This window comes from Polypterus senegalus, chromosome 16 (assembly GCF_016835505.1).
Source record: "Polypterus senegalus isolate Bchr_013 chromosome 16, ASM1683550v1, whole genome shotgun sequence".
Classification (NCBI taxonomy): Eukaryota; Metazoa; Chordata; class Cladistia; order Polypteriformes; family Polypteridae; genus Polypterus; species Polypterus senegalus.
The window spans coordinates 14,437,563-14,465,106 of record NC_053169.1 but is presented as its reverse complement, the minus strand read 5'-3'; the positions used below and the strand labels follow the sequence as shown (position 1 = coordinate 14,465,106).

The 27,544-nt window shown below is 42.2% G+C and overlaps 1 protein-coding gene across 1 annotated transcript in view; it reads right to left on the bottom strand.

Moving 5' to 3' along the window:
- The window catches only part of adgrb3 (adhesion G protein-coupled receptor B3), an 868,080-nt gene that overhangs the window by 462,145 nt on the left and 378,391 nt on the right, over positions 1–27,544 (bottom strand). Inside the window, exon 6 of the mRNA XM_039737721.1 lies at positions 9,393–9,557. Coding sequence (XP_039593655.1) covers positions 9,393–9,557 — 165 coding nt within the window. The remainder of the gene's footprint in view (positions 1–9,392; positions 9,558–27,544) is intronic.

The following is a 27,544-nucleotide window of genomic DNA, read 5'->3' as shown; positions in this document are numbered from 1 at the left end:
GACTTCATGAGGGTGACCCAAGAGCCCCATGTCCTCTAATGGGCCCTGAGCTCACTGCCCAGCAGCATGCAGCTCGATTGGCATTCGCCATAGAATACCAGAATTGGCAGATGCACCACTGGTGCCCTGTGCTTTTTACAGATGAGAGCAGGTTCATCCTGAGCACGTGACAGAAGTGAAAGGCTCTGGAGAAGCCATGGAGAACATTATGCTGCCTGTAACATCATTCAGCATGAGCAGTTTGGTGGTGGGTTAATGATTGTCTGGGGAGGCATATCCATGGAGGGTCACACAGACCGCTACAGGCTTGACAAAGGCACCTTGGCTGCCATTAGGTATCAGGATGAAATCCTTGGACCCATTGTCAGACCCTATGCTGGTACAGTGGCTCCTGGTGCACGACAATTCCTGGCCTCATGTGGTGAGAGTATGCAGGCAGTTCCTGGAGGATGAAGGAATTGATACCATTGACTGGCCACCACACTTTCCTGGCCTAAATCCAATAGAACACCTCTGGGACATTATGTTTTGGTCCATCCAATGCCACCAGGTTGCACCTCAGACTGTCCAGGAGCTCAGTGATGCCCTGGTCCAGATCTGGGAGGAGAACCCCCACAACACCATCTGTCATCTCATTAGAAGCATGCACCGATGTTGTCAGGCATGTATACAAGAACACAGGGGCCATACAAAGTGCTGCGTACAATTTGGAGTTGCTGCAATTCAATTTTGGCAAAATGGACTAGCCTGCCACATAATTTTTTCACTCTGATTTTGGGGCGTCTTTGAATTCAGGGCTCTGTAGGTTGATCATTTTCATTTCCATCAAACGATGTGGCATCCTTTCGCTCCTAACACATTACCCAGTCTATATCAGTATAGATATCCAGGAGGATTTCTTTTTCCCATTGAGATCTGAAGTGTTTTCAAAGTGTTCCTTTAATTTTTTTGAGCAGTATATATATATATATATATATATATATATATATATATATATATATATATATATATATATATATATATATAGCAAAATACCGCTTGGCAGCGGAGAAGTAAAAAGAAAAGGAAACATTTTAATAATAACGAACATGATTGACAATGTAATTATTTTGTCATTGTCATGAGTGTTGCTGGTATATATTTGTATATATATATATATATATATATATATATATATATATATATATATATATATATATATATATATATATATATATATATATATATATATATATATATATATATATATATATTGTGGCACCCGGCCGGGACGCCCAGGAGGACCAGAGGAGGGCTTGTACCTCCTCCAGACCGCGAGGGAGCGTCTGTCCTGGTTATGTTGGGGGCCACAAGTAAAGGGCTTGGAAGCCCAGCCCTGTAGGGACCCTTGGCCACCGCCAGGCGGCGCCCCGGTGCCTGATTATCCCTCGAGCCTGGCACTTCCGCCACACCAGGAAGTGCTGGGGGGAAGACGACAGGGGACACCCGACGGATTCGGTGCGCAGCTGGCACTTCCGCCACACTGGGGCGTGTCTACGGAGGAGTGCCGGGAGCAGCTGGAGCCCATCCGGTTCCTATTTAAGGGGCCACCTCCCTTCAGTCGAGAGCGGAAGTTGGGTGGAAGTGGACAGAGCTGGAGAGAGGATTGAGGCGGCCAGGGGAAAGGCACAAGGACTGTGAGGCCTGGACATTTCGGGGAACGGTGCTGGAGGCACTGGGAAGTGCACTGACTTTATTATTTGTAAATATTGTTTAATAAACGTGTGTTGGGTGAACATAAGATGTCCGTCTGTGTGTGTCCGGGTTCAAGTCCAAAGTATATATATATATATATATATATATATATATATATATATATACAGTGGTGTGAAAAACTATTTGCCCCCTTCCTGATTTCTTATTCTTTTGCATGTTTGTCACACAAAATATTTCTGATCATCAAATACATTTAACCATTAGTCAAATACAAGTAAACACAAAATGCAGTTTTTAAATGATGGTTTTTATTATTTAGGGAGAAAAAAAATCCAAACCTACATGGCCCTGTGTGAAAAAGTAATTGCCCCCTGAACCTAATAACTGGTTGGGCCATCCTTAGCAGCAATAACTGCAATCAAGCGTCTGCGATAACTTGCAATGAGTCTTTTACAGCGCTCTGAAAGGGAATTCAAACATTTTGTGTGACAAACATGCAAAAGAATAAGAAATCAGGAAGGGGGCAAATAGTTTTACACACCACTGTATATACATACATGTGTACATATCTACACACACACACACACATATACTATGGGGTGCCAAACAGGAAAATACATTGATTTTGTGAATATATAAAGTCGGCGTCAGAATATATAAAGTCAAAACTTCAATATATAAAGTCATTCCCGAATATATAAAGTCAAAACCTGAATATATAAAGTCAGCGTCGGAATTTATAAAGTCATTCCTGAATATATAAAGTGAAAGTCAAAATCTATTGATTGAAACGACTTTGAACTGAACTAAGTTAACAAAAACCTATTCAGAAAAATAAATTAAAAAAACACTGTTCGGTTAATGTTTTGAAAATGATGCATGTGTCCTGCCCAGGATTGGTTCCTGCCTTGCGCCCAGTGTTGGCCCAGTGTTGGCTGGGATTGGCTCCAGCAGACCCCCGTGACCCTGTGGTCGGATTGAACGGGTTGGGAACTGGATGGATATTCCAGCGCTGACTTTATATATTGAAGTTTTGACTTAATATATTGCAGCGCTTACTATATATATTTTCCGACGCTGACTTTATATATTCCGAAATATTCCAACGCCGTCTTTATATACTCAGGTTTTGACTTTATATATTTGGGAATGACTTTATATATTCAAGTTTTGACTTTATATATTCGGGAATGACTTTATATATAAAACTTTTGACTTTATATAGTTAAATTTAGCCATCATTGCATAACTTTTTCTTTACCATAGAAATTTAAAGACTAAATTCAACTTCCATTCCTAACAAAGATATTTCTGTCGACTAAATAGAACCTGCTTATATCCAAATTCGAGCTATTGAGCCATCGCCTGCCTGCCTAAATAAGTCACCCTCGCTTTGCTCTTACTTTTTTACCGTTCATTTAATCATGGCTAGTGGTGGAAAAATTATAAAATGGAAGGAGGATTACACTGAGTATGGCTTTACCAAAACAATTATTGATGGCGAATTGATTATTCATAAAGCTTGAATTGGTGATCTGTTTTTCTGTGTTAACCTCATAGTTTTTCATACTTCTTCTCAAACCAAGGTGGTGCGAGGGTAAAATGAATCGTGAAGCGCTGATCAATGTAATCGGTGTACCAGGAAATCATGCATTGACAGAAGTTCCCTTTGCTTGTATTGCAAAGTGTGATTAAATGCGATTTTTAACGCGTTATGGAGCACATGCATCGAAGCTTCTCAGCTGTGCTTGTGCTAAGAAAAGGAAACATTTTAAAAATAACGTAACACGATTGTCAATGTAACCTTTTGTAAGTAGTGCCTGGAGGATTCAGTGTGGAGAAACTGTGGAGACAGCGTGTGTATTAACTTGTGGATTTTTCTGTGAGTATTTGGTGGCAGCGTCACAAAGTCATTTCCGTAAGACGGCGTTAGCCGCGGAGCTCAGCTCAGAGCAAAATGAGGTGAATGGGAGGGGAGATGATGACGCAACTCCTCCACCGCCTTAACTGTCAATCCCCCACAAACACAGTCTCTCGGAATTTGCATAAGCACAGCCCTTCACCAGTAATTTTAACTTAGTTACAAAGTGATCAAAACTCTCGCTTATATCCCAAGCCCTCTCATTAAACTTGTATCCCGTGATTACCTGTGGGCATGTGAAACGCCAGCGGTAGCCTGTCTATGAACTTAATTTAAAGTTTAGGTTTACACCTTGCTTTCTTTCCAAGGTAGCAGCACTCATGAATATGGTAGTATATGTCACTCGCTCGCTTCTTATTGTTTCGCTGCCTTCTCAATTATATAATGCATGTTTTCTTCAGCGCTTTTTGGAGCTCTTCCTGGTTTTCTATGTACTGCGTTGACAGTCAGTTCACGTGATTACGTTGGAGGTGTGATGATGATGAGAAAAATAGCTTCCAGTTATGACCATTACGCGTAGAATTTCGAAATGAAACCTGCCCGACTTTTGTAAGGAAGCTGTAAGGAATGAGCCTGCCAAATTTCAGCCTTCTACCTACATGGGAAGTTGGAGAATTAGTGATGAGTCAGTGAGTGAGTGAGTGAGTGGGGGCTTTGCCTTTTATTAGTATAGATATATATGTATATTATATATACTGTATATTTGAATTTTTGTTGATATTATTATATTGCTGCTTTCTGAGGAACAACCACTAGACAATAAAAGCAAAGGCTACTTTATAATAAAACACTAAAGTCTGTGTGTTCATTTCCTCCTAGCAATCTGATTGGCCATTTTAGCCCTAGTGTGATTTGTCAGTTTGTCTTTGGTGATGTGATGGAGGAAATGCAAGTGTGAGAAGAGTGAAGGCATATGCTGAGATAATTGCCTTATAAGACAAATATTTAAATAACGAACATGGCCCACTTTCTGATCATTTGAGGTCCAGGCAGGAAGGGGCGGGTCTAGGAGGGCAGGCAATGGAAGTGATGTCAGCGTGGAATCTTCCATTCTGTAGAGGAAGGGAGAGAGACTCACACAAAAACAGAGGAAAGGCACTGAAGGTACATGTAGGGCAAGAGATAGCAAATATTTTAAAATGTATCTATTACCTGTCTTTGCCAGATGCCATGGCTTGTAATTAACAAATCAATAAATACAATACAATAGAAAAGAATTCCATTTCAATAAAGGCAGGTGGAATTGGGCTGCCTCTCTTTCGCCCTCTGCTGGCTGCTCACTATAGCTACAATAAACAGTGCCAAATGCTGATCCGTTTTATCAGTTCAGTGAGTTTATTTTCTCCCTACACAAAAATTACTCTCAAAGTTTTTAGAGCAGTTTATTAATTGGACAGGTTAAACAGAAAAAGAAAGTGAACGTCTTTGCCATCTGAGCATCTCGGTCAAAAACACAAAAGGGAAATGTGTTACTTTGTTGTATTTATTTATTTATTTATTTATTTCTCTTTTCTGTCCTGTTTCCTTCACTCGATCAATATACAATGCATGACTAGTTTGCCTGCTCTGCTGCAGTTAAAATGATCATTCGCAACTCCTGAAGTACTTCAGTCCCACTGTGGCTCCAAAGGGGTCATACTTTGAAACAAGGATCTAGACAAGCTGGGATTCTCATTTCTTGGGTACGAGAATCCGTTAGCCTCCATTTATAGAACTTAAAAAGCTTACTGTGGGAATTCGCAATAATAAAATCATTTATAGTGACCTACAAAAGGAAAAATGGGGGTTGGGACAAGTTACAGACTCTAACCCCCACACACACACACCCCACCCCTGCCTCTCACTCCTCTGGCTGAAAAAATTTTATGACTGGGAAAGAAGTGGGCTGATGTTGGTGGGGGCTGTGCTTATATGGCTTTTTTTAATGTCCTGGTGGTATGGAACCAGAACAAATGAATGATTTATTCCCTTTGGATATTTTTGCAAGTTAATGAGGAAGGGAGTGCCCAACAAAGAATTTCAAATCACTCGAGGGGCCCCCTAGATTCCCCAGGGAGTTTTGTCGACACTCTTCACAAGATAATGAGACATAGGACTGGGAGCCAGAAGCCCACCCTGTCTGGCAGGTTCTTCTAAGCTTTATATTGTGGGGCCAAAAATATAGTAGCATTAACCATAGTGGTCTCTTACAGGCACAGGTTACTCCACTGGTAGAACGACGAGGTGTTTAAACCTCAGCCATGTTTACCCAGAATATCAGAAGCTGATAAAGCAGCAGCTCCAGCCGAATATGTCACCTGTGCATTGGACACTGGAAACCTGATGGTGACACAAGAGATTGTTTAACTGGCACTGCTGAAACAATATCCAGTTATTCAGCTGTTATCTTCTTTCAGAATAACGATAATAATCAATAAAACTGTTTTAATATCTCGGTGTCGTCGGACTATAACATCGGTCCAAAAGAAGAGCGCAAATGAAAGAACTACCATCAGCTCCAAAATGAAATTAAAAGGCTTTGGAAAACAGACGCAGGAGTAGTCCCTGTCATCAAAGCTAAATCCATCAAGTGACAAACTTAAAAGAGCTCGCCCAACATCAATATCTCTACTGTACAAAAACACCACGGCGTCCATCGTCGGCAGAGTCCTTGGCACAGTAAGCAGTAATTAATACCAGATGATCTCCTTTAAGATGACCCTAACCCTGACTAGACCTCAATTCTGCCATCTTCCCCTTACCCAAGACTTTCAACCATACCCACTCTCAAGAGGCCTCTTGAGTGGGCATAGATTTTGATACCTGCTGAAAGGCTGCAAAATCCAACGAACTGAAATAACAATAATAATAATAATAATAAAATATGATGTCCAACTAGCTTAATCCAGACCAGGGTCACAGGGGGTGGGCTGGGGCCTAACCCAGCTAGCTCAGGGCACAAGGCAGGAAAAAGGCTTGGATGGAGCACCAGTCCATCGCAGGGCAAACAACCACACACACACACTCTATGGCCAGTTTGGCATTGCCAGTTCACTAGACCTGCATATCGCTGGACTGTGGTTGGAAACCGAAGCAGACACTGGGAGAACGTAGAAACTCTGTGCAGGGAGAACCCAGGATGCGAACCCTGGTCTCCTTACTGTGAGGCAGCAATGCCACCAGTGCACCACCATGCTGCCGTAATAATATACAATTATTATTATTATTATTAACTGCTCACATTCTCTGCAAAGTTCTGTGTTAAACATCAAGTCCCCAGTTGGGACATGGACACCTCAGCCGCCACTGGAAAATTCACATAATAATAATAATAATAATATCATGTTCAACCAGCTTAATCCAGACCAGGGTCACCGGGGGTGAGCTGGGGCCTAACCCAGCTAGCATAGGGCACCAGGCAGTGTGGTATTTGGCCGGCTTGTCATCCCTGCAGTATGGAGGTGCCCCGAAGACCAGCAGGGAGTCATGGACTTTGTAGCTTTTATCCTCAGCCCTGCTGGATACCACAGGGGCCGCAAGAGGGAGCTGCAGGGAGGACCGAAGACTTATTTGTGCCCTTTAACTCTGAAGGTCGTCAAAGGAAGAGCGATGGGTGAAGAAAAGAATATTTTAACTGACCCGGAAGTGATACAAGATCACATGGACTGGGGATTGGGAACACTTCCGGGTCAGGGTATTTAAAAGGACTGTGGGAGCTCCCAGACGGCAAGCTGAGCTGGGTGGAAGGGTGGCAACGCGTCTGGGAGTGGAGGATTGTTTATTATTGTAGTTATTGTTATTTAATGAGTATTGTGGAGGAGAGGGTGCTTTGTGCACTGTGGCAATTTAATAAAGTCAAGCATTGGACTTTTACCTGGTGTCTGGAGTCGTGGACAAGGGTTCAAGGGAGCCATAGCGACCCCTATCTGTCACAGCAGGAAAAAGGCTTGGATGGATTGCCAGTCCATCACAGGGCAAACAGCCACACACATTCACACACCAAACACACTCTGTGGTCAATTTAGCAGTGTCAGTTCACTAGAACTCCATACCTCTGGACTGTGGGTGGAAACCCATGCAGACACTGGGAGAACTCAGGATGCGAACCCTGCTGTCCTTACTGTGAGGCAGCAGTGCCACCGCTACAACACTATGCTGCCATAATAAAACTAATAAGAAGAATAAGAATATTATTATTATTGCTGTTGTTGTTGTTATTATTATTATTATTATTAACTGCTAAACATTAGGTCCCTTGCTGGGACATGGACACCTCTGTAGCCACTGGAAAATTCACACAATAATCATCATCATCATCATCAATCCATTCATTTTCCAAACCCATTTATCCTGAGCAGGGTCACAGGGAAGCTAAAGCCTTCACAGGTAGCATCAGGCACAAGGCAGGAACAAACCCAGTATGCGGTGCCAGTCCATTGCAGGGTGAACAACACACACACACACACACACAAACACAGCCCAAGCACACTCTATTGCCAGCTCTCCCTACCTGCATATCTTTGGACTGTGCGTGGGAACCGGAGTACCATGCAGACACGGGGAGCACATGCACACTCCACACAGGGAGGTCTCGGGACACGACCCTTCCTGCCCCACTGTGCCGATACTTAGAATTTAACACATGATTGTTCTTATTATGGCTGAAAACCTATACATTTGCTTGTTTTACTTCACTCTCTCTGTCTTTCTTACCAAACTGATGAAAGACCATCTCACACACACCATCAACTGAAAAGGACAACACAATGAAGAGCACACCACGGCAGCCATGTTGAGACAGGCATGCGGCCTGGTCTGAAGAAAGCTGACCACAAAATGAGGACTTAAATGGAGACATTTGGAGTAACTAACAAATCTGTGTGCCGCCTGAAACTACACATCACCATCGATCAGGTTGTATGGTGGCCAATATTCGAATGTACTTTGCATATTGTTATTGTTTATGAATATTATCAATAATACATGATTTAAAGTGTAACGTAACTCCTGCTTGTCTTTTACAACACCTAATTGTCGAGTTTATAGATATAGAAGGGAAGGTGGTGAGAAGTTATAAAGTACAATACCTTACTGTCACAGGAAAGCTAGAGCCTTCACAGCTAGCATCAGGCACAAGGCAGGAACAAACCCAGTATGAGGTGCCAGTCCATTGCAGGGTGAACAACACACACACACACTCACACACACACACACTCACAGCCCAAGCACACTCTATTGCCAGCTCTCCCTACCTGCATATCTTTGGACTGTGGGTGGGAACAGGAGCACCGCGTAGACATGGGGAGCACATGCACACGCCACACAGGGGGGTCTCGGGACAAGACCCTTCCTGCCCCACTGTACCGATACTTAGAATTTAACACATGATTATTCTTATTATGACTGAAAATCATAATTCCCCATATCATATCTGTTTGATTTTTCAGAATCCTTTCTCTTTTAGCCATTGCTGTTATTAGTAAAGCAGAATGTTCTGTTCTTCCCCTATTTAATTATTATTATTGTAATAATACCCGCCATATTTGTCTCCTCACAACCCCTTAGGTGGTGTAACGTGCTGTAATACTTTGCACAGAGCTGTTTACTTCTTCCCACTGCGATGGGGGCTCTCATGTCTCTTACATATTTAAATGTCCTCTCCTGCCTCTTACATATTTAAACATCTTCTTTCTTCTCACTCGCACATCCCCACGGTCGTTTTTAATTACTTGACGTAATTTACAAAGCCGATCCCCGCTTTTCCATCGACAAAGACCACCATGCTCGCCATACGCACCGGTGCACTCGGGGTTGTAGCACTCCCTGCTCTCGGCCCAGTGTCCTCGACATTCTGATCCTCCGTGCGCTGCCGCCGAGCACTGTCTGCTTCTCTGCTGGGTGCCATTGGAGCAGGTCACTGAGCATTGACCCCACGGAGTCCACTCTTGCCATTGGCCGTCCACTACAAGGGGGAAAAAAAAAAAGAAAGACAAATATATCAGGTTTAAAAATTGGGCAGAGCAGGTCTGCTGTAGTTTTGAATCACTAGAAGTCAGTGATGCTTTATGTTATATAGCACCTTTCACGGTCAGGGCTGACTCGAATCAGTCAAGAGTTAGTATTGCAGCACACAAGTCCTCCATATTGCAGTGGCTATACACTGAAATACTCGCGGGCTGTTGAGTAAAACAAGACAACAACCAGTCTCTGAATTACCTTTCCCAGAATTTCGTCCATTTTTTTTTTCCCCCTACAGGGTTTTGTATTTTTGGGAATTTTTATTTTTCTTGTCTTATCAATTCTGGGGGTCTGTTAAAGCCCATTGAGATTTTCCTTGTGTGATTCTGGGCGATGACACAAATCAGGTGTTGCTGTTGAATCTTAAACATATGTCGTTAAGATTTTGGGGGACCTAAAACCCACCGGGGCCAATATCACATGACTCTGAACTACAGTCTCTGCACTTAACTGGACAAATGCGTTGGGCAGCAGTCCACCCGGCCATCCATCTTCATGACCCGCTTCTGCTGTGGCGCAGCCGGAGTTCATTTCACAGAGAACCACTGGGCAGGATACCAGTATTCAATAGTAGTGTGAAAGGCGCTTGGTGTGATGTGAAATTTTGCATACAAGTTGATAAATATTTTGTATGTTTTTATTTGTAACTTAGACAAAGCATAGTGATATTAGTGTTACATTATTGATAACCAGTAATGGCGCACTGCACGATAACGTGCAGTGAATATATTTGTCTCTCGCAGGGGTGCGGAAATCCAACGCCTGACTTGTCCGACAGAGAGTAAATTGACCATCGGACAAGCGTGTTTTTCTGGTTTCAGTTGTCCGCGGACAAGTGCAATTTTCTGAAAAAAAAAGGATTATATGTGCTGTGCAGGGCACATTTTTACCACTACTTTCAAATTTTTAACATTTGGGTACGTACTTCGTGCAGAAACAGTCTACTTAGGCATGTTCTTCATGTCTCAAATTGGTCTTCAATATTGTTGACGAAATGACGGCTGATTTTTCAAAGGGGAAGCACTCTTGTGGTCTTACATAAGTATTTTACTCTACTATTTACACGCTTGGAGATGCGGTCATTTTTTTTCATGCCGACATTACGATGTAATCTGATGATTTTTCATTTTAATCGATAACTTTTATATATTATTGATAAAATTCATTGTTTCTATATAAAAATGCGGTCATTTTACTTACAATGCAAATGTTTTCACCACATAACAAAGCTTGTTAGGCAGTTAACCTTTCCTGAAATTTGCAATTTCGCGTAGGTTGTGATATATTGAGGAGTTAAGAAATTTATTGCATGACAACATCAATTTTGATGAGCTGTCTATAGATCGTTTTTGATTAGAGAATTTTTCATATAAAACAAGTTGGTTTCGCGCAGTCAGTTTATTAAAAATAAAGAAGAAAACATTCTACCGGTTTCCAAATGTTATGAAATACCGTATTTACGCATGTACCATGCGCACATTTTTTCCCAAAAATTAGCATTAGAAAATCAGGTGCGCGTCATACATGAGGAAATGTAATTCTGTAATGTTTACTTCTTCTGCTAGGGCTCGCTTGCACTCTCTCTCTCTCTCTCGCTTGCTCGCGCACTCTCTCTCTCTCTCTCTCTCTGCACTCGCGCTCTCTCTGTTGCTCGCTTGCACTCTCTCTCTCTCTTGCTCGCACAGTCTCTCTCTCTCTCTGCACTCGCACTCTCTCTCTCGCTCGCTTGCACACTCTCTCTCTCTCCTGCTCGCACAGTCTCTCTCCCTCTCTGCACTTGCGCTCTCTCTCTCTTGCTCGCGCACTCTTTCTCTCTCTCTCTCTCTCTCGCTCGCTTGTGCACTCTCTCTCTCTCTGTCACTCGCTTGCGCACTCTCGCTCTCCCTCTAAATGCTTCCTATACAATCACAACGTGCGTTGTACACTGGGCAAAACAATTTTCTTTGTAAAAATTAGGGTGCGCGTCTTACACGAGGGCGCGTGGTCCACGAGTAAATACGGTATCTATAAACATCTTCACTTAGACGCGATTATTTTTTCCTGACATCATCGGTAATATTTACTTCTTTGGAAATGTACCATCTTGCCAAATTTCGAATAAGTCATTAGGCTGTCATCTGGCAACAGGCACATCACTCATAAAAAAAACTGCAAAGTCATCAGCATCCACTTCTGCAGGACCATCAGTCCAGAAACCATTCAGTCCAGCTTAAGCAGAAACGAACAGCATTCAGCCCATGCTGTCTGATATGGTAAAGATTCTTTGTGGGAGAAGATGTTGCAAGACAAAAGCTGAAGACCATGGCAGAAAATGAATCAGGACAGTGTTCTGTTATGTAACTGTAATATATGAAAAAAGAACTAGTGTAGCTATAATGAAGACATTGTTTATTAGTCACTTAAAATGATAAGGGAGTCTTTTATATAATGTTCTAGAGCAGGGGTCCTCAGTCACAGTCCTGGAGGGCCGCAGTGGCTGCAGGTTTTTGTTCTAACCCGGTTGCTTAATTAGAAAGCAATTCTTGCCAATAATTTAATTTCATGGCCTGTCAGTGCTTTAACTCTGCTATGTCAGCTCATTCTCATATCCTAGATTTTGTTTCCCTTTTCTAAGAATATCATCCAAATAATTTGAAGGCTAAAATGGAGGAGTCATCCTCAATAGGATTGGAGCAAAAACCTGCAGCCACTGCGGCCCTCCAGGACCGTGATTGAGGACCCCTGTTCTAGAGCAAGGTGGCAAAATACTACTCCCTGAAAGAACTTTTTTCAGCTTTAAAATGGAAGGCAGTTTTGGTATCAATAAAAGAGATCAGAAAAAATGAACTATTTTTCACTTTTGTTATTTGTTTATGGGAAAGTGGATTTAACTGGCGGACAAGTGAAGTTTACTTGTCCGTGGACAAGTAGAAGAAAAGTTGATTTCCACACCCCTGCTCTGTTTAGCATTCATTTGCTGAGAGGTTGATGCTCTTGCTGCTTCCTGAGCGTCTCTTCTCCTCTCCACCAAAGCCGCCCACTGCTTCTCTTCTTTCGTCGGCATCTTTTCGCATTAAAACTGATTAAGTCAGTTTTTCAGTTGTAATTACTTAGTATGTTTTCTTTAATTTTTCACTTAAGCTGGCACTTATGTCTTCAATCTGCCTCAAGAACGATTAGCGAGGGTGGTAGGGGATGAGAACGGCGCCCACATGCATGCGCCGCACGGCCGCCCTGCTGCGCGCTGCCAAGAGTTGTTTCTACAATAAAATAAAATAAAGATAAAAAGAGTAATAAAAATCATCACCATAAAAGCGGTTAGTAGACGTCACATATTATATATGTACCAAATTTCAAGTCAATAGGTGAAACGGTTTGCGAGCTACAGGTGATTTAAAATCCTGGACAGACAAACAAACAGCCATGGTGGCGTATTACAGTGGAACCTCGGTTCACGAACGTCTTGGTTCACGTACAAATCGGTTTACGATCAAAAAGTTCAATAAACTGTTGCCTCTGACCACACAATCGGTATACGAACAAGCCAGTTCCCCTTTCGGTTTGTACGTGTTCAGTCTCTCCCTGTGCAGCAAGCGAGAGAGAGCGCGACACACACACACACAGGCGCACGAGAGAGACACACACACACATGAGAGAGAGAGAGACACACACACACATGAGAGAGAGAGAGACACACACACACACATGAGAGAGAGAGAGACACACACACACGAGAGAGAGAGAGACACACACATGAGAGAGAGAGAGAGACACACACACAGAGAGAGAGAGACACACACACATGAGAGAGAGAGACACACACACATGAGAGAGAGAGAGACACACACACATGAGAGAGAGAGAGACACACACACATGAGAGAGAGAGACACACACACATGAGAGAGAGAGAGAGACACACACACACAGAGAGAGAGAGAGAGACACACACACATGAGAGAGAGAGACACACACACATGAGAGAGAGAGAGACACACACACATGAGAGAGAGAGAGACACACACACACACAGGCGCACGAGAGAGAGACACACACACATGAGAGAGAGAGAGACACACACACATGAGAGAGAGAGACACACACACACGAGAGAGAGAGAGACACACACAGGAGCGCGAGAGAGAGACACACACACATGAGAGAGAGAGAGACACACACACACATGAGAGAGAGAGAGACACACACACACACATGAGAGAGAGAGACACACACACACATGAGAGAGAGAGACACACACACACACACACACATGAGAGAGAGACACACACACACACAGGAGAGAGAGAGACACACACACACATGAGAGAGAGAGACACACACACACACATGAGAGAGAGAGCTGGACACATAAGGTAGAGAATGCAGTTAAAGAATGCACTGGGCTTGTTTTTGAGATGGATGGCCGAGCTGAATGGCAATTGGCACAAAGCTGCCTCTCTGCAGGCCGACTTCCACCTGCCCACACACAAGATGACCGACTTGAACAGAATCCTGAAAAGTTCAGAAATAACAGAAGCCCCCTCTAATCACCGTCTCCATGAAAGTTAAGCTGCAGAGCTACCATGAAGTGTCAGCCACTTGTTTAGGGTACACTAACCTGACCAAAGCGCAGGCAGCAGAATTAAAATAAAGTTAGCGGCATGAAGTCAGGAATGGGAAGTGAAGACACTTCAAAATACAAGCAGAGGCCTGCCAACCAATTGAGGGAACAGCAGGGGGGACGCGTTGGAGACGCTGGGGCCTCATACAGGGCATACGCTGCCCCATGCCCGAAACAATAAGACGAAGAGAATCCACACCCGCCATTAAAAGACACACTGAAATGGAAAAAAAAATTAAAAACAACTCCACCTCTGTAGTCTTCAGCCGATAATCGGATTCCTGCTTTTATTCCGCCACATACCTTCCTGTTCATTAGAGCCAAAAATTGCATTACATTCTCTTCTGTCATATTGTTGATATAAAAAGTTAGGATGAAACAAAGCATAAAATTAAAAAAAAAAAAAAAATCTGTTTATTATATACGCCACTCATTTTTGCTACGCTCGTTTGCTGATTTACATACGGCGGTACTTTCAAGGAAACGCTACGCAGAAACTTTGCAATTATTTTACTTTTCTTTTTTTTTTGCTCTAATAACTAGACATGCACACTGTGCAGTCGTTTTACTTTGACGTTCTAAAAAGCCGTACACGGAAATCAGCGGCCGGGTTTACAGCTTGGGTGGGATCATTTATCAAGCCCACTCTGCTTTACGTCAGGACAAAAACACGCGTTCTTTTGGAAGGTTTAACGGACGGTGGTCTTCTCTGTTTGAAATGGTCAGATTATTTGGGTGAGCTGAATTACAATCAACTGTAAATACTGGAAAAAAACAAAAACTGAAAAATCATCAAATATGGCTGCTTACTAACAAACGTAACAAACACACCAAGTGAGCAGATGCTAAATGTACTGTATTAAATTAAGAATAACTTATGAGCACTTGTTTTAAACATACATAATTCTTTAATAATAATTCTTTACATTTATATAGCGCTTTTCTCACTACTCAAAGAGCTCAGCAATTGCAGGTTAAGGGTCTTGCTCAAGGGCTCAACAAAGCAGAGTCCCTGTTGTCATTTACGGGATTCGAACCGACAACTTTCCGATTGCCAGTGCAGATCCATAGCCTCAGAGCCACCACTCTGCCTAACATACAAAATGTATATATTTTTTTATTATAAGAAATAAATAATATTGATCCACCATGTACAGATTTTTTATCATATTCCACAAGTAATTTATCTAACTAAATAAACAACAAATTATGCATATAACATATATAAGGACACGTACAACCCAATATGGAAATATCATATAATATTTAATATGTTTATATGATGTTGACTTTTGTTATTTGCTACATGATTAGGTTGGTCACATTTATTTTGTGTAATATGAGTGTCCCGATTCTGTATATGCTTTTGTTTATTGGTGTAAGACATGCACAATCCAATATGGAAAAAATCCTATAATCTATATCTATAAATCTATATACCATATTTTGTACCATGCGCACATTTTTCCCCGAAAATTAGCATTAGAAAATCAGGTGTGTGTCATACACGAGGAAATGTAATTCTGTAATATTTACTTCTTCTGCTTGGGCTCACTCGCGCTCTCTCTCTCTCTCTAAACGCTTCCTATACAATCACAATGCGCATCGTACACGGGGCAAAACGATTTTTGTGATTTTCTTTGTAAAAATTAGGGTGCACGTCTTACACGAGGGCGCGTGGTACACAAGTAAATACGGTATCTATTTATATATATATATATACAGTGGTGTGAAAAACTATTTGCCCCCTTCCTGATTTCTTATTCTTTTGCATGTTTGTCACACAAAATGTTTCTGATCATCAAACACATTTAACCATTAGTCAAATATAACACAAGTAAACACAAAATGCAGTTTTTAAATGATGGTTTTTATTATTTAGGAAGAAGAAAAAATCCAAACCTACATGGCCCTGTGTGAAAAAGTAATTGCCCCCTGAACCTAATAACTGGTTGGGCCACCCTTAGCAGCAATAACTGCAATCAAGCTGCATATAACTTGCAATGAGTCTTTTACAGCTCTGGAGGAATTTTGTCCCACTCATCTTTGCAGAATTGTTGTAATTCAGCTTTATTTGAGGGTTTTCTAGCATGAACCACCTTTTAAGGTCATGCCATAGCATCTCAATTGGATTCAGGTCAGGACTTTGACTTGGCCACTCCAAAGTCTTCATTTTGTTTTTCTTCAGCCATTCAGAGGTGGATTTGCTGGTGTGTTTTGGGTCATTGTCCTGTTGCAGCACCCAAGATCGCTTCAGCTTGAGTTGACGAACAGATGGCCGGACATTCTCCTTCAGGATTTTTTGGTAGACAGTAGAATTCATGGTTCCATCTATCACAGCAAGCCTTCCAGGTCCTGAAGCAGCAAAACAACCCCAGACCATCACACTACCACCACCATATTTTACTGTTGGTATGATGTTCTTTTTCTGAAATGCTGTGTTCCTTTTACGCCAGATGTAACGGGACATTTGCCTTCCAAAAGTTCAACTTTTGTCTCATCAGTCCACAAGGTATTTTCCCAAAAGTCTTGGCAATCATTGAGATGTTTCTTAGCAAAATTGAGACGAGCCCTAATGTTCTTTTGCTTAACAGTGGTTTTGCCTTGGAAATCTGCCATGCAGGCCATTTTTGCCCAGTCTCTTTCTTATGGTGGAGTCGTGAACACTGACCTTAATTGAGGCAAGTGAGGCCTGCAGTTCTTTAGACATTGTCCTGGGGTCTTTGTGACCTCTCGGATGAGTCGCCTCTGCGCTCTTGAGGTAATTTGGTCGGCCGGCCACTCCTGGGAAGGTTCACCACTGTTCCATGTTTTGCCATTTGTGGATAATGGCTCTCACTGTGGTTCGCTGGAGTCCCAAAGCTTTAGAAATGGCTTTATAACCTTTACCAGACTGATAGATCTCAATTACTTTTGTTCCTGAATTTCTTTGGATCTTGGCATGATGTCTAGTTTTTGAGGTGCTTTTGGTCTACTTCTCTGTGTCAGGCAGCTCCTATTTGAGTGATTTCTTGATTGAAACAGGTGTGGCAGTAATCAGGCCTGGGGTGGCTACGAAAATTGAACTCAGGTGTGATACACCACAGTTAGGTTTTTTTTAACAAGGGGCAATTACTTTTTCACACAGGGCCATGTAGGTTTGGATTTTTTCTCCCTAAATAATAAAACCATCATTTAATAACTGCATTTTGTGTTTACTTGTGTTATATTTGACTAATGGTTAAATGTGTTTGATGATCAGAAACAATTTGTGTGACAAACATGCAAAAGAATAAGAAATCAGGAAGGGGGCAAATAGTTTTTCACACCACTGTATATATATTTTAAATACTAGAAAAAGTAGTCGCCAGTCAGCTTCAGTCACACCTTACGCATTACAATTTATTTGAGAAATTCCAGTCTGGCTTTCGCACTGGTCATAGTACAGAAACGGCACTAACACGGGTTGTAAATGACATTCTGATATCCTCTGATGAAGGAAACTCCACTGTAATTATGTTGTTGGACTTAAGTGCAGCATTTGACACCATTGACCATTCTATTTTACTGCACAGGCTAGAAAACGATGTTGGGCTTACAGGCCCCGTGCTCGCTTGGTTCAGTTCTTATTTATCAAATCGATTCCAGTATGTACAGAAATGTGCTGACAGTACTCCATCATTATACACAGAAGTTCAATATGGTGTCCCGCAGGGCTCAGTACTGGGACCTTTACTGTTTTCACTTTACATGCTTCCACTGGGATCTCTCATTAGGAAACATAATGTTAATTTTCACTGTATGCAGATGACACCCAGTTATACCTTTCATTTAAATCAAATGAAGTTTCTCCGATGTTGTCTTTAATTAGTTGTGTTAGTGAATTAAAGGAATGGATGAATGAGAACTACTTGTCTTTAAATACAGATAAAACAGAGATGTTAATTGTTGGAGGAATGACGCTGATCACAGCAATATTTTGTCATCATTTAACTCAGTTGGAATCCCAATTAATTTTACTGAATCAGCCCGCAATCTAGGAGTTATCTTTGACTCTAGCATGTCATTTAAAGCACATATTACAAAGCTGTCCAAAACATGTTTTTCCATCTTAAAAATGTTAGGAAATTAAGGCGCTTTCTAAATAAACAGGATTGTGAGAAATTAATTCATGCATTTATCTCTAGTAGGATTGACTACTGCAATGCGGTGTTCACTGGCTGTTCAAACTGTTCTTATACAGCCTCCAGTTAATCCAAAATGCGCTGCAAGAATTATTACAAGAACAAGAAAATATGAACACATAACCCAGTTCTTAAATCTTTACACTGGCTCCCAGTTAAGTTTAGGGCAGATTTCAAAATCCTCCTTTTAACATATAAAGCATTAAATGGCCAAGGTCCGCTTACTTGTCTGAACTTATCATGACTTACAAACCTGAGCACATTAAGATCTCAAGATGCCGGTCTGCTTAGGATTCCAAGGATTAATAAAATAACAGTGGGAGGTCGAGCTTTTAGTTACAGGGCCCCTAAACTGTGGAATGGTCTTCCTGCTTCCATAAGAGATGCCCCTTCAGTCTCAGCCTTTAAATCCCGGCTGAAGACTCACTACTTCAGTTTAGCATATCCTGACTAGAGCTGCTGATTAACTGTACAGACTGCATCTCTGTTGTTAGTCATTAGCACTAAAACATAAGTAACATGATAATTATATTTGAATACTAACCCTCACCTATTCTGTTTCTTTTCTCGGTACCCAAATGTGGCAATTGGTGCCACGGCCCACCTGCCAAGTTGTTTGCCTGCCTGTGGTAAAGTCATCCCTGATGGAGGATCACAGGAATCATGGGAAAGAGGGGTCCTTTCATCGGAGCAACGTTTCAGCCGTGGCATGGCCAAATGGGGAGGCAGCTAGATGGATGAGGTCTCCAGGACTCTAAAAATATCCAAACCTAATTATGTCATATCATCTACTGTTAAACCGTACTTCTAAAATTTTTATCATTATGCTGTCTTAAGGAATTGTTCTGTTCTGTGTATTGTATTGTATTGACCCCCTACTTTTGACACCCACTGCACGCCCAACCTACCTGGAAAGGGGTCTCTTTGAACTGCCTTTCCCGAGGTTTCTTCCATTTTTCCCTACAAGGTTTTTATTGGGAGTTTTTCCTTGTCTTCTCAGAGAGTCAAGGCTGGGGGGCTGTCAAAAGGCAGGGCCTGTTAAAGCCCATTGCGGCACTTCCTGTGTGATTTTGGGCTATACAAAAATAAACTGTATTGTATTGTATTGTATATATCTTTTATATATTGTGGACTATGGCCAGCCAGTCATCCTGGCCAATACCACCAGGCCGGCAGGTGGAGCCCTCCCTGCAGCATGGAGGTGCCCCGAATGCCAGCAGGGTATTATGGAGAATGGAGTTTTCATCCACAGCCCTGCTGGATACCACAGGGGCCACTAGCAGGCGCTGCAGGGAGGAGCAACGAGTATTTTGCATACAACCCGGAAGTGTATCCTAGTCACATGGACAAAGGGAAAGACATGCTTCCGGGTTGAAGAAGAAGAGTTTTCATCTGACCCGGAAATGCTAAGTCACATGGACAGAGGTTCAGAAGCACTTCTGGGTCATGGGCTATAAAAGGACTGGGAAGCATACCAGATGACGAGCTGAGCTGGGTGGCAGGGTGGCAACGCATCTGGGAGAGTGGAGGATTATTGTTATTGTGGATTATTGTTTGTTTATGAGTATTGTGGAGATGAGGGTGCTTTGTGCACTGTGTAATTATAATAAAGTCAATATCTGGACTTTTACCTGGTGTCTGGCGACTGATCTGAGCGTTCAAGGGGACGACAACGCCCCCTATCTGTCACTATATATATATATTTGTAGTTGGAGATCCACAAATATTTAAACCGTATCACAGACCTTCGCTTCCATATACAGCGTATATATTGTGGCAGAGGTGCTATATAGGTGTCAACCCGACACAGACTGACCACGGAGGCATGTAACATTGAAACAAAAGATTTATTTTCTTCAGCCGTGGGGCACGTCTCCCCCATGCCTCACAGGCCCTACACAGCCCCCAAAACACACAACCAAAGAAAAACACCCACAGAAATCACTCTCTCTTCCTCCACTCCTCCTCTTCCCGACTCTGGCGCCTCGAGTGGTGGCTGCCAGCTCTTTTTAAAGCCCACCCGGAAGTGCTTCAGGTGATAATTAATCTAATTTGGGGTGCACTTCCGGGTGTGGCTGCATTGCGGCCCACAGGGGCTTGTTAAGCCGTGCAGCTCCTCCCGATGGTGGCCACGGAGCACAACAGGTCTGAGCCCTGAAGTCCCATGCCTGTGGCCCTGATGTAACCCAGGAGGTCTGCCGCCACACGTTCTGGACGATGTAGTGTGCATCCCATGGCTGCTCCTCCAGACCCAGTGTCAAAGGGTCGTCCCGGCCATCCACCACAATATTTATATACAGTATATATATAAAACATCTGCATGTCTCTCTGCTTTTTTTCTGTAATTTGCTTGAACATTCCAGTTGATTTTGCGACTTCTCTCATCCCGCTAAGTATCATAGTTCACTAGCAGTACCGATTTATTCACGTGAATCCGAGAGACAGGCTGTGGGATGAGGGGACGCCACGTGGTGGGGCACACATTTTCTCCGCTTTGCTAGCAATACCTGTTTGTTCAGCAGACATTATCAACTCGAGATAGTTAAAGAGTAACGTTTTACGTTATTGAGGGAGAGATCAGAGCTACATGTGTTTTAGAGGGTAGCTGCTGATTGGCAGAGATATCACGGCCACGTGCTTTTCTCCCCACGCGGGGGACGTTGTCTCGTCAGAGCTGAACACGATCAGATACAGTGGTGATGTTTGACTTTGGAGCGTACCTGCCTTCTGCTTGGCCAGAATTACATTTTTTTTTTATTGATTATTTGATTTTTAAAGTTTGTCCTGTTTCACTACTACGTGGGCAGAGCCGCTGGGGACAGCTAGTAACTGATAGTTATGATTTTCACAAATGTATTATATATTGATTATATTGAGTGACTTCTGTCCTTGCTAACTGTCAGCTTTTGCCTTTAGCACCCGCAGAAAGCATTTTAATGAAAGCCTCTTGATCTGTGACCCAGTCCCACTGCTACCTTACCACAAATACAAGTATGGATAAGAAAACAATCGAGTATGGCAGAATCCTGACTCCTAGAATCTTGTGTATCAATAACTAGTAAAGACACGTGTAATGAAACTAATCGCACACTTCTGCAATTGACAAGTGTATTTAAGACATGTTATCAGCATCTGTAATTCATTCCTCTCTTTCCATGTACTGAGTGGCTCCACATATGTGTCAATGACCGTATTCTTCACATCCTGAACTGGTTTTGTGACTGACTTTGACAATGTCTTTTGTGTGTGGGTGTGTTTCTTTATTCCACTATCCTATAAAGTTGTGAGGGGTGATGCACACAGATAGTAGTTGTTATCAACCACTGTAGCCTGTAACTCCTCCAGAATTCTCAGAGGTGTCTTTAGAACATTTGAACACTCTGGACGAGAGCAGGCCATTCAGCCCAACAAAGCTCGCCAGTCCTGTCCACTTATTTCTTCCAAAACAACATCAAGTCGAGTTTTGAAAGTCCCTAACGTCTTAATGTCTACCACACTACTTGGTCGCTTATTCCAAGTGTCTATCGTTATTTGTGTAAAGAAAAACGTCCTAATGTTTGTGCGAAGCGTACCCTTAACAAGTTTCCAACTGTGTCGCCGTGTTCTTGATGAACTCATTTTAAAATACAAGTCTCGATCCATTGGACTAATTCCCTTCAGAATTTTAAACACTTCAGTCACATCACCTCTTAATCTTCTTTTGCTTAAACTGTAAACGCTCAGCTCTGTTAATCTTTCCACCCCTGTAGCCCTGAATCAGCCTAGTCGCTTTCCTTTGGATCTTCTCTTGTGCTGTTATGTCTTTTTGAAAGCTTGGAGACCCAAATTGCACACAGGACTCCAGATGAGGCCTCACTGCATACCTATAAATATCTGGGGGTGCAGCTGGATGACAAATTGGACTGGACTGCCAATACTGATGCTCTATGTAAGAAAGGTCAGAGCCGACTATACTTTCTGAGAAGGTTGGCATCCTTCAACATCTGCAGTAAGATGCTGCAGATGTTCTACCAGACGGTTGTGGCGAGTGCCCTCTTCTACGCGGTGGTGTGCTGGGGTGGCAGCATAAAGATGAAAGACGCCTCATGCCTGGACAAACTTGTTAAGAAGGCAGGCTCCATTGTAGGATTAAAGTTGGACAGTTTAACATCTGTGGCAGAGCGACGGGCACTAAGCAAACTCCTGTCAATCATGAAGAATCCACTGCATCCACTGAACAGTGGATGCTCCAGACAGAGGAGTAGCTTCAGTGACAGACTTTTGTCACCGTCCTGTTCCACTGACAGACTAAAGAGATCGTTCCTCCCCCACACTATGCGACTCTTCAATTCCACCCGGGGGAGTAAATGCGAACATTAATTTTATTTTATTTTTTTTTTTTTCATTTTTATTACTATTTAATTTAATATTGTTTCTTTGTATCATTATACTGCTGCTGGATTATGTGAATTTCCCCTTGGGATTAATAAAGTATCTATCTATCTATCTATCTATCTATCTATCTATCTATCTACTAGTGTGTTATAAAGGTTGAGCAGAACCTCCTGTGACTTGAACTCCACACATCAAGGCGCTATATAACCTGACATTCTGTTAGCCTTCTTAATGGCTCCTGGACACTGTCTGGCAGTTGATCATGTCAAGTCCACTACGACTCCTAAATCCTTCTCATAAGGTGTACTCTCGATTTTCCGACTGTCCATTGGTGGCCTCCTTCACTCCTATTCGTAAATATTTGAGGATGACCTGCTTTATCAGATTTCCAAGCTGTGCCATGCCCTGACCATTCCATCACGACTGGTTTAATTGGATACCCAGTGACTTGAGCGTTTTCTTGTCACCTTCCCCTGATTTATGCTTTTCGTGGAGTTGCTTAGTGTGTTCTTTTCTCATCATTGTGTGGGTTAGGTCGCCAAATGTACTCATCACAGGACTAGGGACAGTTAGACTGCGGACATCTCTGTTGAACTCGTTCTGTGACTTCCAAAACCAATTGGAGGTGCCAGAGCTGGTTTAGGGGAGTGTGATCTGTAGGGGGCACCACTGAGCCTCCAACACATCCACACCAACACAAGTCCCAATTAAAATAAAGATTTATTTTAACAAATGGCTGTACAGGTGATGTAAAAACACCGCACATGCACAGTTTCTTTCTTTCTTTCTTTCTTTCTTTCTTTCTTTCTTTCTTTCTTTCTTTCTTTCTCCTAACTTAAATGATGTTAAGTGTCAGGAACTCTGTTAAACAGAACCTTTCAGATTTTCCTCATCTTGCACCCTCATCCATACTGGAAAAAATATTGCTCAATCTCAAGGACTTAGACTCCATCTCTACAATATATAAAATCATTTTACAATCCCTCCCTTTCAAAGATCCAAGAGGACACTGGGAAAAAGATCTCTCAATTAATATATCAGAAAAGGAGTGGAAGGTAGCAATGCAGAGAATTCACTCAAGCTCCATATGTGCAAAGCATACAATTATACAACTCAAAATTACAAACCGGATTCCAAAAAAGTTGGGACACTAAACAAATTGTGAATAAAAACTGAATCCAATGATGTGGAGATGGCAAATGTCAATATTTTATTTGTAATAGAACGTAGATGACAGATCAAACGTTTAATCCGAGTAAATGTATCATTTTAAAGGAAAAATATGTTGATTCAAAATTTCACGGTGTCAACAAATTCCAAAAAAGTTGGGACAAGTAGCAATAAGAGGCTGGAAAAAGTAAATTTGAGCATAACGAAGAGCTGGAAGACCAATAAACACTAATTAGGTCAATTGGCAACATGATTGGGTATAAAAAGAGCTTCTCAGAGTGGCAGTGTCTCTCAGAAGCCAAGATGGGTAGAGGATCACCAATTCCCACAATGTTGCGCAGAAAGATAGTGGAGCAATATCAGAAAGGTGTTACCCAGCGAAAAATTGCAAAGACTTTGCATCTATCATCATCAACTGTGCATAACATCATCCGAAGATTCAGAGAATCTGGAACAATCTCTGTGCGTAAGGGTCAAGGCCGTAAAACCATACTGGATGCCCGTGATCTCCGGCCCTTAAACGACACTGCACCACAAACAGGAATGCTACTGTAAAGGAAATCACAGAATGGGCTCAGGAATACTTCCAGAAACCATTGTCAGTGAACACAATCCACCGTGCCATCCGCCGTTGCCAGCTGAAACTCTACAGTGCAAAGAAGAAGCCATTTCTAAGCAAGATCCACAAGCTCAGGCGTTGTCACTGGGCCAGGGATCATTTAAAATGGAGTGTGGCAAAATGGAAGACTGTTCTGTGGTCAGACGAGTCACGATTCAAAGTTCTTTTTGGAAATCTGGGACGCCATGTCATCCGGACCAAAGAGGACAAGGACAACCCAAGTTGTTATCAACGCTCAGTTCAGAAGCCTGCATCTCTGATGGTATGGGGTTGCATGAGTGCGTGTGGCATGGGCAGCTTGCATGTCTGGAAAGGCACCATCAATGCAGAAAAATATATTCAGGTTCTAGAACAACATATGCTCCCATCCAGACGTCATCTCTTTCAGGGAAGACCCTGCATTTTTCAACAAGATAATGCCAGACCACATTCTGCATCAATCACAACATCATGGCTGCGTAGGAGAAGGATCCGGTACTGAAATGGCCAGTCTGCAGTCCAGATCTTTCACCTATAGAGAACATTTGGCGCATCATAAAGAGGAAGGTGCGACAAAGAAGGCCCAAGACGATTGAACAGTTAGAGGCCTGTATTAGACAAGAATGGGAGAGCATTCCTATTTCTAAACTTGAGAAACTGGTCTCCTCGGTCCCCAGACGTCTGCTGAGTGTTGTAAGAAGAAAGGGAGATGCCACACAGTGGTGAAAATGGCCTTGTCCCAACTTTTTTGGGATTTGTTGACACCATGAAATTCTGAATCAACATATTTTTCCCTTAAAATGATACATTTTCTCAGTTTAAACTTTTGTTCCGTGATTTATGTTCTATTCTGAATAAAATATTAGAAGTTGGCACCTCCACATCATTGCATTCAGTTTTTATTCACGATTTGTATAGTGTCCCAACTTTTTTGGAATCCGGTTTGTAGATATCGAGCACATCTGTCTCGACTAAAACTCTCCAAAAGGTTTCCAGGGCGAGATCCAACCTGCGAACACTGCAATCAAGTCCCAGCCTCACTAGGTCACATGTTCTGGGCCTGCACCAAACTAACATCATTCTGGACCAAGATTTTTAATTACCTTTCAGACAGTCTTGGACTCACAATCCCTCCTAACCCATTAACAGCTGTGTTTGGGGTTCTTCCAGAGGGTCTTAAAGTGGAGAAAGACAAACAAATTGTGATTGCATTCACTACACTCTTGGCACGCAGACTTATTCTGATAAACTGGAAGAACCCAAACTCTCCTCTTTTAAGTCAGTGGGAAACCGATGTGTTATATTATTTAAAATTGGAAAAAATCAAATACTCAGTTAGAGGATCCGTACAGACTTTTTTCAAAACATGGCAGGATCTAATCAGTAATATTTTAAAATAAGTTCATAAAGCACAGAGGATTTATTAATATAGGTATGTTTACAAGCCTTAAATTTAACGCCGTTTGGCTAGCTCTCTCTCTCAGGGGTGGGGATCGATCTGTTTTTAAACTCAATTTTTCTTTTTGTAAAAACTTGATTGCTTTGTATAGATTGTAATAAAATGAATAAAAATAAAAAAATAAAATACAAAAAATAAATAATGTTGAGTGTTTTCCTTTATGCCAGAACCAGGAGTTCTTCCAGTGTCACCACACGACAGGTCGGAAGCACTTCTGGGTCAGGCGGAGGCTCCTTAAAGTAGGGATAACCTATCTCTGCAGCTCCCCCTAGTGGTACCCATGGAACACCACAGAACTGTCTAGCTTGGCTGTAATTCCCAGCATGAACCGCGGGTATCCCTGCAGGCACCGTAGCCCAGGAGGACTGCCATCTATTGTGTCGGGGGAACAAATACTCTATGCAGTTGGTCTTCCATTAAAGTGGCCTCTGGACCAGGTAAGAGCCGGGTATCCATTACAGGTGTCATATTTACTTATGCATTATGTTTTATGTTGGCACTTAATATGGACCCCTTTTGAAGACTTTGACCCTCATGTCTTTTTCCTGTTGATCAGGGTCAAAAAAGTGAAATCAAATCCACTGGGATTCAATGTTGTATTAAGATAAAATGTGAAAACTACCAAAAATGTGAATCCCTTTCCTAGGCACTACTGCTTTTGTCTAGAAGTTTAAGGTTTTAGCGGGCCGGACTGCAGGGTGGGCTACCAGTTATGGTTTCAGCTCTTATTTCCAACAAAACTCATTCGGTGGTGCGACTGCTGATGGAAAACATAAGGCGTCCCTCCAGAGCCTGCTGGAACGCATTGATAATGAGTCTGTTCTGCGCAAAAGATGTTTAGATTGCCAACATTCTGTGACATATGTTTATTGCTTGGGGTTAATGGCTTAATTAACAGTCTTAATTGATTAATCTGTTCATTATGTTATTAATGAGTAAGGAAGCCAAAGTGCTGAACAAATTATGGCCTCCGATTGCAAGCTCTTAACGTCCGAGGTTTGATTCTCATTCGGCCCGTCACCTGCACGGTCACGTGTCCTTTCACCATGCGTGCCATCCTTGTCCCTCGTTCCAGAGAATGTGATGCCAAGGTCGAATGACGGGTACACAGTGCTCTTTATACACAGTAAACTCCACTGCATGCTCATGGTGGAGCAAAAGATAAATTGATAGCAAAGTCCGGAGACACAATCTGAAGAGAGACACTGCATTGACACCTGAACACGGTGACATTTTCAAATGTACACTCAGTAAGCACAATGAGGGGCTGCTTGTTGAAAGAAACCATTGAGATCTGTCTCTAAAGTGAGATGGCACCAGCCACGAACAAGGAGTGTGGAAGAATAATTTTAGGGTAACATAGCATTCATCTTAAAAAAATACAATCATATGAAAAAGTTTGGGACCCCCTCTCAGCCTGCATAATAATTGACTCTCCTTTCAACAATAAAGATAACAGTGGTATGTCTTTCATTTCCTAGGAACATCAGAGTTCTGCGGTGTTTTCCAAACAAAGATTTTTAGTGAAGCAGTATTTAGTATGAAATGAAATCAAATGTGAAAAACTG